The sequence below is a fragment of the Lonchura striata genome, unplaced genomic scaffold (genome assembly GCF_046129695.1).
Source record: "Lonchura striata isolate bLonStr1 unplaced genomic scaffold, bLonStr1.mat Scaffold_132, whole genome shotgun sequence".
In the NCBI taxonomy this organism is placed as follows: Eukaryota; Metazoa; Chordata; class Aves; order Passeriformes; family Estrildidae; genus Lonchura; species Lonchura striata.
In genome coordinates this window covers 86,520-98,918 of record NW_027461093.1, presented here as the reverse complement: position 1 = coordinate 98,918, position 12,399 = coordinate 86,520, and the positions used below count along the sequence as shown (strand labels likewise).

General features: G+C 52.4%; 1 protein-coding gene across 1 annotated transcript; it reads left to right on the top strand.

Moving 5' to 3' along the window:
• Positions 1-8,386: 8,386 nt before the first annotated feature.
• LOC144248458 (olfactory receptor 14J1-like) lies at positions 8,387-9,385 on the top strand. The gene has a single exon (XM_077790621.1). It carries the CDS (start codon positions 8,387-8,389, stop codon positions 9,317-9,319), a length of 933 nt encoding a protein of 310 aa, XP_077646747.1. The 3' UTR covers positions 9,320-9,385.
• Positions 9,386-12,399: the final 3,014 nt, after the last annotated feature.

Sequence of the window (12,399 nt, the reverse complement as noted above, 5' to 3'; positions counted from 1 at the left end):
GTTTCCAGATGAAATCTGCCAGGAGAGACAGGTCTGGCTGCCCTTGGCCTCTTGTGAGCTGCCTCACATCTGCATTTGAAACACTGGGTCTTGGTGCTTTCCTTCTTATTAACAAAATTGCCCTTCTTCTCAAGGTGTCTGTGGTCAAAATTAAGATTCCTCCTCCCAAATTCTGTGTATCCAAGAATTCCTCCATGACAAAAGCTGCCAGGAAGAACAGGTCTGTTTGGCTGAGCCTCACAGGAGCCACCTCTTTCTTCTTCTGCCTTTGAATCACTTGGGCTCTGTGCTTTCCTTCCTGTGGAAAAGAACCGTCCTTCTTGTCTATGCAGAAATGGCCAAAATTGCGGTTCCACCTCCCAGAGTCCCTATATCCAAGGGTTGCTTTCAGACAAAAGCTACCAGGACAAAGGGGTCTGGCTGGCCTAGACCTCTGGTGGGAGCCTTTCATCTGCTCTTGAAACACCGCTGTTCTGTGCTTTCCTACCTTTGGAAAAAACCCCATCATTCTACTCTGGATGTCCATTTCTGAAATTGGGATTCCACTTCTAAAGTCCCCTATATCCAAGGGTTGCTCCCAGACAAAATCTGCCAGTACCATCAAGTCTGGCTGGCTGTCATGGTTTGACACTGGCACAATGCCAGTGCCCCCATGAAAATGTGATCCCTCCCTTGAATGCTGTGAAGTGGAATCTAGAATAGAGCAAAGCAGGCCCAAGCTTAATAACAGGAAAAAAAACTTTATTAAACTACTACTACTAAAGAAAAGAGAAAACTAAAGAAGGGAAAAAAAAAAAAACCACACAAAGATCAAATGAAAACCTTGCAAAACATTCCTCCCCCCACCACCCAACTCCAACAAACCACAGTGAGACACAATCTGGACCCCAATCAGGTTTCCACCCTCCAAACAACCGATACTCAGTCCATCGAGGGAACAGAGTCTCTCCTGTGCCACAGACCCCCTCCAAGAAACACAGCTCCACATCCTGTGTTTCCATGTCACACATGGCACCGCCCGGAGAAAAAGTTTGCCATGGTGACCCTTCTCCTTTCCATGCACAGTGCTCTCACCACTAAATGCATGGATGGACAGACTGCTTTTAGGATTTTTCCTTTCAAGGATGCTCTGCCAAGAGGGGAGAAAACAACAGTTCAATTTTTTTATTGTTTGGGACCACAGTCCCCCCCATTTTCCCCTGGGGCTGAGGGCTCAAAAACAGAGATCTTCTTCTCTTCTCTTCTCTTTCCTTTCCAGGGCAGGGGGGTGCCACCACAAACCCCCTAACCTTTTCTCGGTTCACTCCAATTTTGTCTTTTTCCCAGCTGAAGCAGGTCTCTTGACTCACTGGCATCCTCCCAAAACACAGTCCCTCTTGAAGGAGAAGATTGGTTCAGGTTGTGGCTAACACAGAAAAGTCCAGCCAAAAGCCACTCCTTGTCCTCCTCCCCTCTAGAATTCCTCCTTCCAACATCCCAGGGTCCAAGGTGTCCCTCTTCCTCTCTTTCAAACCAAGGAGGGGAAAGGAAAATTCACAAAGCTTTCATTTCTCAAGAAAGGGTTAAAAGTCCGAACTCCCAGGGATGGCTCGATGCCCGGACATCCAGCAACTCCCACACAACTGGGCACCTTGCCGCTCCCCCCGCTCCTCCTTCCTCGCCGTGGAATTGCTGACAGGACAGGACCGCCGCTGTCTCTTTCTCTCTCCCCCTCGGGAGAGAAACCGGGGGGGGGGGAATGGAGACATCCCAGATTTCTTCCACCCTTCCATCTGCAGGGGCCAGCCCGGTTCCAGTCCTTCCACCACCTTTGGGGCTTACCTTTCAGGCCATGGGGCTTCCCCTCCCCCACCCAGCTTGTGGCTGGGCAGGGGAGGTTTGCACTGCACGCTGACCAGAACCAAAAAGAGCGAGTTCCCCTGGGAATTCTGCTTTCAACCCCTCTGTGTTCTCAGAGGCGTGTCTACTTTCAATTGGTCAATATCTAAATTGACCTCTTCCTTCCGGAAAAAATTCTCTTTCCTTGTCAAACCACGACACTGGCCTTGGCCTCTGGTGGCTGCCCCTGCCACACTGGGGCTCGGTCCTTTCCTTCCCGTGGAGATCACTGTGACACTGTGGGCACCTCATGGATCCAAGGGGATCATTGTGGCACCACTGGAGCCCATGGAACCAAGGGGCCATGGTGACACCGCGGGGCTTCATGGAGCCAGAGACCATTATGACTCTGTGGGGCCTGATGGAACCATGGGACCATTGGGACCCTTCAGGGCCTCGTGTCACCAAGGGGGCATTTTGACACCTCAGGGCCTCCTGGAAGCAAGGGACCATTGGGACAATGTAGGGCCCCATGGAACCAAGCCCTGTCTAGCTTGGCCTCCCAGGGGCCACCTGACAGGTCTGTCTGATGTTGGAATGCCAAGGGCTGCCTCTCATCAGCTCTGGGAGTACTGGGGCTTTCCTTGCTATGGAAAAGAACTGTCCCTCATTTCAGATGCCCATTGCCAAAACTTACACTCTCCCTAAAAAATTTCCTATATGCAAGGATATCTTGCAGAAAAAAACCTGACAGCTGTGGCTGCCCTTGTCCTCTGGTGGCCACCTCTCATCCACCCAGGGAAACACAAGGGCTCTGTTCCTTCCTTCCTGTAGAAAAGAAAGTGGCCTTCATGTCTAGGCACAATGGCCCAAATTAGAATTCGGCCTCCCAAATTCCGTATATCCAAGGATTGCTCCCAGACAAAAGCAGACAGGACAGACTGTGGGAAGATTATGCTCCTGGACGGTGGGGGTGTAGGGAGGCAGAGATCTCTGAAGCTTGCTCTTGGGGGGAGAGGTTTATTGGAGAATTCAGGAATGCCCAAGCCTCGTGCTCTCAGGTGTAGCACGTGGGTGGGCTTAGGAGGACGGGGGAGGGGAGAGAGAAACGGAGGGTTTAGGAGAGGGGAAGCCCCAGAGGGGGAGGAAGTCCAAGAGAGGAGGAGAGAGGAAAGCCAAGAGAGGGAGGAAATCCAAGAGGCCGCATGGCCGCTCGGAGCCCCCTTTTCAGGGGCTCCTAGGTGGGCTGGGACAAGGCATGGGCCAATGGGGTTACAGACTCCGATGCTTCAGGGGCAGGTACAGGGGTGTGGGATGAGCCACAATCTTTTGCGGGGTGGGATGGAACAGTCCATTTCACTCCATGATTCATCCAAGGGTAGAAGTGACATTCGGCTAGCTAAGATAACAATCATATCTATCTATCCTCTGCAACAACAGACAGGTCAGGCTGGCTCTGTCCTCTGGTGATTTTGTTAGACTATAAGCTGAATGTTTTCATTTGAAAACACCTTGGAGAGGGCCCAGAGATCTTCCAAGGAGGCCTTTGGAGGCCTCGGGCACATGACCACTACATATGGAAAAAGGAGCTCTGTGCTCTGTGCTGCTGTGGTGGTTTTGCATCACAGAAGTGAAGTCCTGAGAGAAGCTGCTAGCAGTTTCCTCTGTGTCTGACAAAAACCAATCAGTAATTAGCTTTGAGAGCGACAATCTGCTAAAGCACTAAGGAAGCTGCAGACGCCTCTGTGCAGACACAAGTTAGAGATGAGAAAGCCTGGCTGGGTCTCTCTCCCTTCTGGCCCCACAGAGGTGCCGAGGCCGGCCCAGCCCCTTCTCGGCCGTGGGGCCGGGCGGCTCCTGCCGTGGGGCCGGGCCCCTTCCCAGGGAGCCGCCAGGCGCCATCGGCTGCCGGGCAGGGCAGGGGAGGCCGCGGGGCCGAGGCCGGGCCGTGGCTGCGGGTGCTGACATCTGGCCCTGCCGAGCCCTGCCCCACCGCCAGCCCGGGCCCGGCCAGGATCCGCCGGGCCCCAGGAGCAGCCCCGGGCCGGGCCGGCTCGGCCAAGGCTCTGCCGCCCTTGGGCTTCGCCCGCAGCCGGCGGGCAGGGCAGGAGAAGCCATCGGCCCCGGCCGTGCTGCTGCTGGGCTCTGGCCTGGCTGCTGAGATCCTGGCCCTGCCCCAGCACGGCCCAGCCTGACACAGCCCCAGCGCAGCCGCTGCAGAAACCTCCATGGGAAAACAGCTCCGGCCGCAAGCACCAAGCCCGGCCGGGCTCACGGAACCATCTGCAGCCCCGGGAGATATTGACTCTGCCAGTGCTGCCATCCTCCCTCCCGTGAGAGAAAAGGACACAGGGCAGGCACACAGAGGAGCAGCATGAACACACTGAGGGCAGGGAAGGGGAAGTTGAGTACCAGATGGGAGGGATGAGGAGATGCCTTGATCTTGGAGCTGGAATCCTCTGGAAAAGCTGTGGAGAAGGATGTCATTGATACATTAGACTCTCTTTTTGCCTATAATGCATTGAAAAGTATGGGGAGATGACTTGTTTCAGCAAAGGCCTCCATGCTAAATTAAGCAAATGTTGACATAGCTGTGATCCCATGAGAAGTTTGAACAGAGAAAAGGAGAAGACCCTGTGCCCTCATGGAGACCTCTGTTCTCAGAAATAAAGATGATTTCAGAAAGAGCTGAAGAGACCTGTTGCTCTTAAACAGCTCATCTCAAAACTAATACCCCATAACTTGGCCTGGCCCATAAGCACATCTGTGGGAAAAGGTGGGAAAAGATGGGAGGAAGTTCACGATTGCAGATTTCTCCAGGCAGCTGCAATTCATGGAAATGAAAAGCCATGAGAAAACTGTGTTCTTGTAGAGAAGTCTTCATAACATTAACAAGAAGAAATTCTCTCTAAGTGAAGTGAAGAAAGACTATTTTAGAGGTGGTAAACTGACTGAAAATTTTAGGTTTTGTCTCTTTACATTGTCAGGTTGTATGGAGAGAGGAAGTGTTCTGAAAGTTTTTTTCTATTTCTTATTACTCTTTCTTTAGTTATTGTCAATACAATTTTATTTATACCCTTTTAAAATTTTGAGCCTACTTTACCTTTCTCCTAATCCTATCTCACAGCAGGAAATGAGTAAGTATATTCTAGTGAGTGCACTGGTAATTAGCCAACACTGAATCCACCACACTAATTGAAGCATTGGCTGAGAAATCTCAAAATGGTGAACCAAAACCCCTACAAAAACTTCCTGATAAACTGCACGAGAGCAGAGAGAAATTGAGGCAGAGCCATGGTTTGTCAGGACTTGCTTGATCCTAATGAGCCCCGTGGTGCATTTGGAGCTGAGCCCTGGAACCTCAGGGCCTGAGAGGAGATTGCACAAACCTTTCCCAGAGTCAAAGTCAGAGGAAAACCCCAAAGTGGTTGGAGTCTAAAGCCTTAATGGGATGGAGTCCTTGGAGGAGAGAACTGGAGGCCAGGATGGCACAAAAACCTCTCAGAGACTGAAAATGGCACAAAGAACTCTCAATGTGGAAAGGAAAACTCAAAGTACCTTGCAAAAGTTAAGAATCTCAAAGTATTCATGAGCCCCACTGAGTGTAAGTACAAAGCTCTCAAGGGACTCATTAAAGCAGATAATTGGGGCCATGATTGCAAAAACCTCTCACAGAGTCTGTAGCAAAAGGGCAACACCAAGTACCTTAAAAGAACTGAAGTACCTTGAAGCATTAATGGGCCCCACTGAGTGTTGTTACTGACAAAGCCTCTCCAGGGACTAATTACAGCAGAATATTGGAGGCCATGATTTCAGAAATCTTGCAGAAACTGCAAGGCCAAAGCAAAAGCCAAAGTCCTTTGAAAAACCTGCAGTCTCTGGGAGCATGAAGGAGCCCCCAGGGCCATTCCTGACCAAGGCTCCCCAGGGACTCCTTCCAGCAGATCCTTGAGGCCACTGGGATGTGGGCCAGGGGGGGATGCTGACGGCAGGACCAGGGGGTGACAGTGCCCAGCCTGGCTGGGGCTGTGCCAGGAGGCCCCAGGGCCTCAGGACAAGGTGTCTCCTGACAGCCCTTGGTGGCACAGACTCTGCTGTGCCCCAGGGCACCAAGACTTGGCTTCTCTTTGTCCCCACCTGGCATCAGTGCCTCCAGTTCTCTGCTCTGTCTGGGGCCTGGGGACACTTTCTCAGTTGTGTCCCTCATTGGGACCCATTAAAAATCATAGAAACTTTGGAGTTGGATTCTGACTTGGAGTTCTGGAAAGATTTCTGCAGCTCCCTCTCAGGGCCTGATGTTCAGGGCCTGAGCACAAAGCCCCAGAGGGTCATTAAAGTCCTTGTGCTGTGTCTGTGCTGCTGACCTGGGCCAGGCTCCTGCCACAGAGGGTGATCCTGGTAAGCAAGCAGAGCTTCAAAAGCACATTTCTCTTGCTGAGCAGCTCTTCTCCCAGCCTAGCAGGGCTGGGGCACTGCCTGCAGCCAGCCCGGGCAAAGCACAGAGGCACAGAGAGCTTCAATCAGTCAGGGCTGGGAAGGGGCTGAGAAGAGCCTGGGGCAGAATCACTGCCAGCCCTTGGCACAGGAACCTCTGGCTGTAGGACAATGCAGCTGCAGCTCCTGGAGCCATTTCCTAAAGCTGGAACATCCCAATGCCCACAGACCCTGTGAGTGCATTCTCTGCTCATATCCTGTGCAGAGCAGCCAGGGGTGCCCAGGGCTGTCCTGCAGAGCAGGGTCCTGCAGCCCAGGGCGCTGTGCTGGGCCAGGGACTCTGCTGCCTGCCAGGGACAGCTCTCAGCCAGCCCTGGAGCTGCTCCCAGCACTGGCCAGGAGCTGTGGGGGGAAGGAACCACCCTGAGCAGGGCAGGTGCTGCTGCTGAGAGGGGCTGGCTGGGGCAGGGCTGCTCCCAGCTCCAGACCAGCCTGGGTACAGCTCCGGAGGACACTTCCCAAAGAAGGTAAGCCTGGGATTGCTGTAAAGATCAGAGTTTTCCTGAGAGTGTTTTCAATTTCCGGCTTGGAGAAGGATGGGAAAGTTGGGGTGATGACAGAAAGTATTTTGCTTTGTATACATTTTTCATATATCCGTAGGTCTGTAAATTGGTGTGATAAAGTTATAAATCTATAATCCTTACATAACTCTATTAAACTCTTAATTAGCTCTATTAAACTACCAATTTGTACTTATGTAACTGTTATCCTTAGCTGTCTCTAGTATGTTTTCTACCTATCTCTTGGATTTTACTAGAATAAGTTGACTGTCTAAATATATTCCTCAAATACTGTATAGTCTTATTATGAGGAAGAAGGCCTACAAGAAGAGCATTTTAGGTTTTGACCAGAATGTGAGCAGTCACAACAAAAAGTGAAGGCAAAGAAGCCTTTAGACCTACTCCAATGGATTGAGCCAGGGTTATGTAACTGGGGCAACTGAATCTCCTATTGAATGTTCCTGTTAGATATCCTAATTAATTAACCTCAATGAATTGTTGAAATCAGGGGCTGGATGTGCCCCTGGGCTACCTGGAATCTTCCAATAAAGGTCTGGTTTTTACTGGTCTAACACTGTTGCAAGGATTCTTTTTATCTCTTTTGATTATAGACACCAGAGGGATAAGAGAAGCAGAACAGGAATCGTAATCCCAGAACCACAGAACATTCTCAGTTGAAAGGATCATCAAAGGAATGTTTGAACATGTACAGAGACTCCAGAACTGTGACTTTGGGTGGTCAGTGTCTCTGCCGGGAGCCTCCCAAAGGGCCTTCAGCCACTCCTCAGCCCTGGGCAGCAGCAGCATCACCTCTGCAGGGCCCAGCAGGGCTCTCCTGAGCTGCCCTTGCCCAGCTGCACACAGAGCCTGCCCCAGCCAGGGCCCTGCACACAGGCAGGTTTCTGTAGGGCCGGGCCGAGGCCACACAGGGTGGGATGGGCTCTGTGAGCACTGGCAGGGACAAGGCACCTCTCAGGAGGGGATGTCCAGGCCCAGGGAGATGCTCAGGGAAGCAGAGGGGGCTGAACAGAGCAGTGCTGGGGGAACAAGCTCATGCGGCCCCTCACCTGCCCTCAGCCACAGGGAATCCTTTGCCTCTCACATCTCTCAGTGTAAAAATCTGAGTGCAGCAGGAATGCTGGGGATTTCTGACCTCAGAGAGCCATGAATGATGTGTGGGTAGGAAAACAATTCCTTAAACCAGCTCCTGCCATTCGTTAGACCTGGGAGTGCAGATGCTAGCAAGCTTTTCTGCAGTAAGAGAAACTTCCATGAAAAATCCTGAATATCCAGCCTTGTCCCTCTGCCACATGGCCACAAACCAAGGGCAGGGGGGCAGGGATGGCTCCTCGAGGGCCCCCATGCACAGGCCTGGCTGCTCCTGGCACACTCAGCCAGCACAACCGGAGATCAGGGAGGGACCTGGGTGAAGGTTTTCCCAGAGCAGGAACGAGGGTGGGTGAGTCCCAGCAGGACAAGCTGCAGGGAATGGCCCAGGTTTGGCTCCAAGCAGCCTCTCCTGACTTGTCCCTGTCCTTTCTCCATGAACAGGTGCCCATGTGCAGCCAGAGCAAATGTCCAACAGCAGCTCCATCAGCCTCTTCCTCCTGCTGGCACTGGCAGACACGCGGCAGCTGCAGCTCCTGCACTTCTGCCTCTTCCTGGGCATCTCCCTGGCTGCCCTCCTGGGCAACGGCCTCATCATCAGCGCCGTAGCCTGCAGCCACCACCTGCACATGCCCATGTTCTTCTTCCTGCTCAACCTGGCCCTCAGCGACCTGGGCTCCATCTGCACCACTGTCCCCAAAGCCATGCACAATTCCCTCTGGGACACCACCACAATCTCCTACATAGGATGTGCCGCTCAGCTCTTTTTCCTTCTGATCTTCATCTCAGCAGAGTATTTCCTCCTGACCATCATGTGCTACGACCGCTACGTGTCCATCTGCAAACCCTTGCACTACGGGACCCTCCTGGGCAGCAGAGCTTGTGCCCACATGGCAGCAGCTGCCTGGGCCAGTGCCTTTCTCAATGCTCTGCTGCACACAGCCAATACATTTTCCCTGCCCCTGTGCCAGGGCAATGACCTGGACCAGTTCTTCTGTGAGGTTCCCCAGATCCTCAAGCTCTCCTGCTCCAAATCCTACCTCAGAGAACATTGGGTTCCTGTGGTTATTGTCAGTTTATCGTTGTGTTGTTTTCTGTTCATTGTTTTCTCCTATGTGCAGATCTTCAGGGCCGTGCTGAGGATCCCCTCAGAGCAGGGACGGCACAAAGCTTTTTCCACCTGCCTCCCTCAGCTGGCCGTGGTCTCTCTGTTCCTCAGCACTGCCACATTTGCCTACCTGAAGCCCCCCTCCATCTTCTCCCCATCCCTGGATCTGGCCCTGTCAGTTCTGTACTCGGTGGTGCCTCCAGCCCTGAACCCCCTCATCTACAGCCTGAGGAACCAGGAGCTCAAGGCTGCACTGTGGAGACTGATGACTGGATGCTTCCAGGGACATTAAACTCCTGGCCAATTTTTGCAAATCACTTGTAATAAAAGTCATCTTTGATACTTCTTGTTCTTTTCCATTTGGAGGTTCTTTTTCTTTGTTTTACATTTTAATGTTTTCCACAAAGAAATGTCATTGTTTGGGCCATTTCTCATTTTGTTCACCTCCACCTTCCCTGTGGCCACAGACTGTGTCAATTAGGGGCTGTGCTCTTGGCGGTTTTAAAGGAGCTAAATTATGTCCAATCAGAGTTTTCTGCAGAGATGCCCCTTTTGTTGCCTCCTCTGGAGCTGCAGCAGCAATGTCTCTGTGCAGAGCAGGGGGCAGTTCTGTGCTGGCACAGCCGCTCTGGTCCTGCTGGCCACATCATTCCTGATCCAGGCCAGGAGCCATTGGCCTTCTTGGCCACCTGGGCACACAGCTGGCTCATGTCCAGCCTGCTGTCCATCAGTCCCTGCAGGTCCCTTTCTGCCTGGCTGCTGTCCAGCCACTCTGTCCCCAGCCTGTAGCACTGCAAGTGTTGTTGTGGCCAAAGTGCAGGACCTGGCACTTGGACTTGTTAAACCTCACCTTGTTAGGTTTGGGCCCTGGATCCAGCCTGTCCAGGGCCCTGTGCAGAGCCGTCCTGCCCTCCAGCAGATCCACACTCACATCCAGCTTGGTGTCATCTGCAAAATTGTCCTTGGTTCCATGGGGCCCCAAAATGTGACAATGGACTCCTTGGTTCCATGGGGCGCCACAGTGTCACAATGTTCTCTTTGGTGCCGCAGTTTCACAGTGGCCCCTTGGTTCCATGGGGCCCCAGGGTGTCACAAAGGCCCCATGGTCACATGAGGTCCCACACTGTCACAGTGCTCTCTGTGCTTCCCCAAGTCCCCTCAGTGTCACAATGGACTCCTTGTTTCCACGAGGCCACACAGTGTCACAACAGCGCTCCAGATTCCTTGAGGCCCCAGAGTGTCACAGTGGCCCCTTGGTTACACAAGGTCCTGCATTGTCACAATGTCCCCTTGGTTCCATGAGGCCCTGCAGTGTCAGAAGGGCCCCTTGGTTCCACTGGGCCCTGGACTCTCCCAATGCTCTCCTTGGTTTGGCAGTGTCACAGGGGTGAAACCCCTTGGTCACACGAGGCCCTGCAGTGTCACAATGGCCTCTGTGGTTCCACCAGGACCCAGTGTCACAGGGACTCCCTGGTTCCATTTGGCCCCAGAGCACTCAATGGAGCCCTGGTTCTATGGGGCTGCACAGTGTCACCATGGTCCTCTTAGTTCCACGAGGCCCTGCAGTGTCACAATGGCCCCAGAGTGTCCCAATCATCATACAATGACAGAATCAAATAGGCTGGAAAAGACCTTTGAGATCATCAAGTCCAACCAATGCCCTAATACTGCCTTGTCACCCAGACCATGCCACTGAGTGCCACTGGAGAGGGACAGTGACTCTGCCACGTCCCCCCTGGCCTGCCCATTCTAATGCCCACTCACCCTTTCTGTGAAGAACTTCTTCCTCTTGTCCAGCCTAAACCTCCCCTGCTGCAGCTGAAGGCTGTCTTCTTGTCCTGCCCTCCAGCAGATCCACACTAACACCCAGCTTGGTGTCATCTCCAAATTTGGGGATGTTGGGCTCGATCCCCTCACCCAGATCACCAGTGAAGATGTTAAACAGGACTGGGCCCAACACAGATCCCTGGGGGACAGCAGCAGGGACTGGACACCAGCTGGGTGCAGCACCATCCCCACCCCTCTCTGGGCCCAGCCTCCAGCAAGCTCTTCCATCTCCCAGCCAGGAGGGAACCTGCCCAAGCCGTGGGCTGCTGCTTTTCCAGGGAATGCTGTCAGAAACAGTGTCCAAGGCTTTGCTGAAATCCAGATGGACACATCCACAGCCTTTCCCACATCCACAGGTGGGTCACCTGGTTATAAAAGGAGATCAGGTTGTTCAGGCAGGACCTGCCCCTCTTAAATCCACACTGGCTGGCTCTGACCCCTCGGCCATCCTGTGGGTGCCCTGTGGTGGCACTCAAGGTGATCTGTTCCCGGGCACCGAAGTCAGGCTGACAGGCCTGGAGTTCCCCAGATCCTCCTTCCAGCCCTTCTTGGGGATGGGCTCACACTGGCCCCTCCAGTGCTCTGGGACCTCCCTGGTGAGCCAGGACTGATGCTAAATGATGGGGAGCAGCTTGGGGAGCTCATCCACCAGCTCCCTCATTCTACTAGGATGGATTCCATCCCATCCCATGCACCTGTGAGCATCTGAGTGGCTCAGCAGGTCAGCAGCTGCTTCCTCCTGGATTACAGGGGCCTTTCCTTCTCTCTGTGCCCATCTGCTAGCTCAGGAGAAAACTTGTCCTGAGGACAACCTGTCCTAATATTGAAAGTTGAGACAAACATGATGTTAAGTAGGTCAGCCTTTTCCTTATCTTATTTTACTCTATTCTTTACTGCATCCAATGAAGAATAGAAATTCTCCTTCCCCATCCTTTTGCTATAAATTTTTTATAAAAACATTTTTTAGTATTTTATAGAAGCTGCTAGGTTAAGTTCTAATTGAGCTTTCACCTCTCAACCTGTCTTTTTGAATGACCTAATATCATCCTTAAACACTTTCTGAGTTACTGGTCCTTTTTTCCCTTGAGTTCCCACAAAAGCTCCGTGGGCAGTCAGGACAGTCATTTCTGTCACCAGTTCATCTTTTGCCACACTGGGACAGCTGCTGCTTCCCCCTTAAGATTACTTTACTGAAATGTGTCCATCCTCCCTGAATCCCTTTGTTTTTAAGGGCTGTTTCCCTTTAAAAAAATCAGTACGTGATTCAGAGCTCCTGAAATCAGCATCCTAAGTTCGGCCAAAGTCTGCTGTTCCTAATTCCAGTGTGGAAGTTTTGTTGCTGCCCCTCCTTCTGAAAACTTGATTATTTCATGGTCCCTGTGCCCCAGGCAGCCTCTGATCCCCACATCTGCCACCAGCCCTTCTCTGTTTGTGAACAGCGGGAGACAGAGCTTTCCTTGGGAGTGGAGTGTTACCAAAAATTCGGTAAAACAGAAACCTCCTTAACACCAGTGCAGCATTAAGAAGCAGCATTCTTTATTCAGC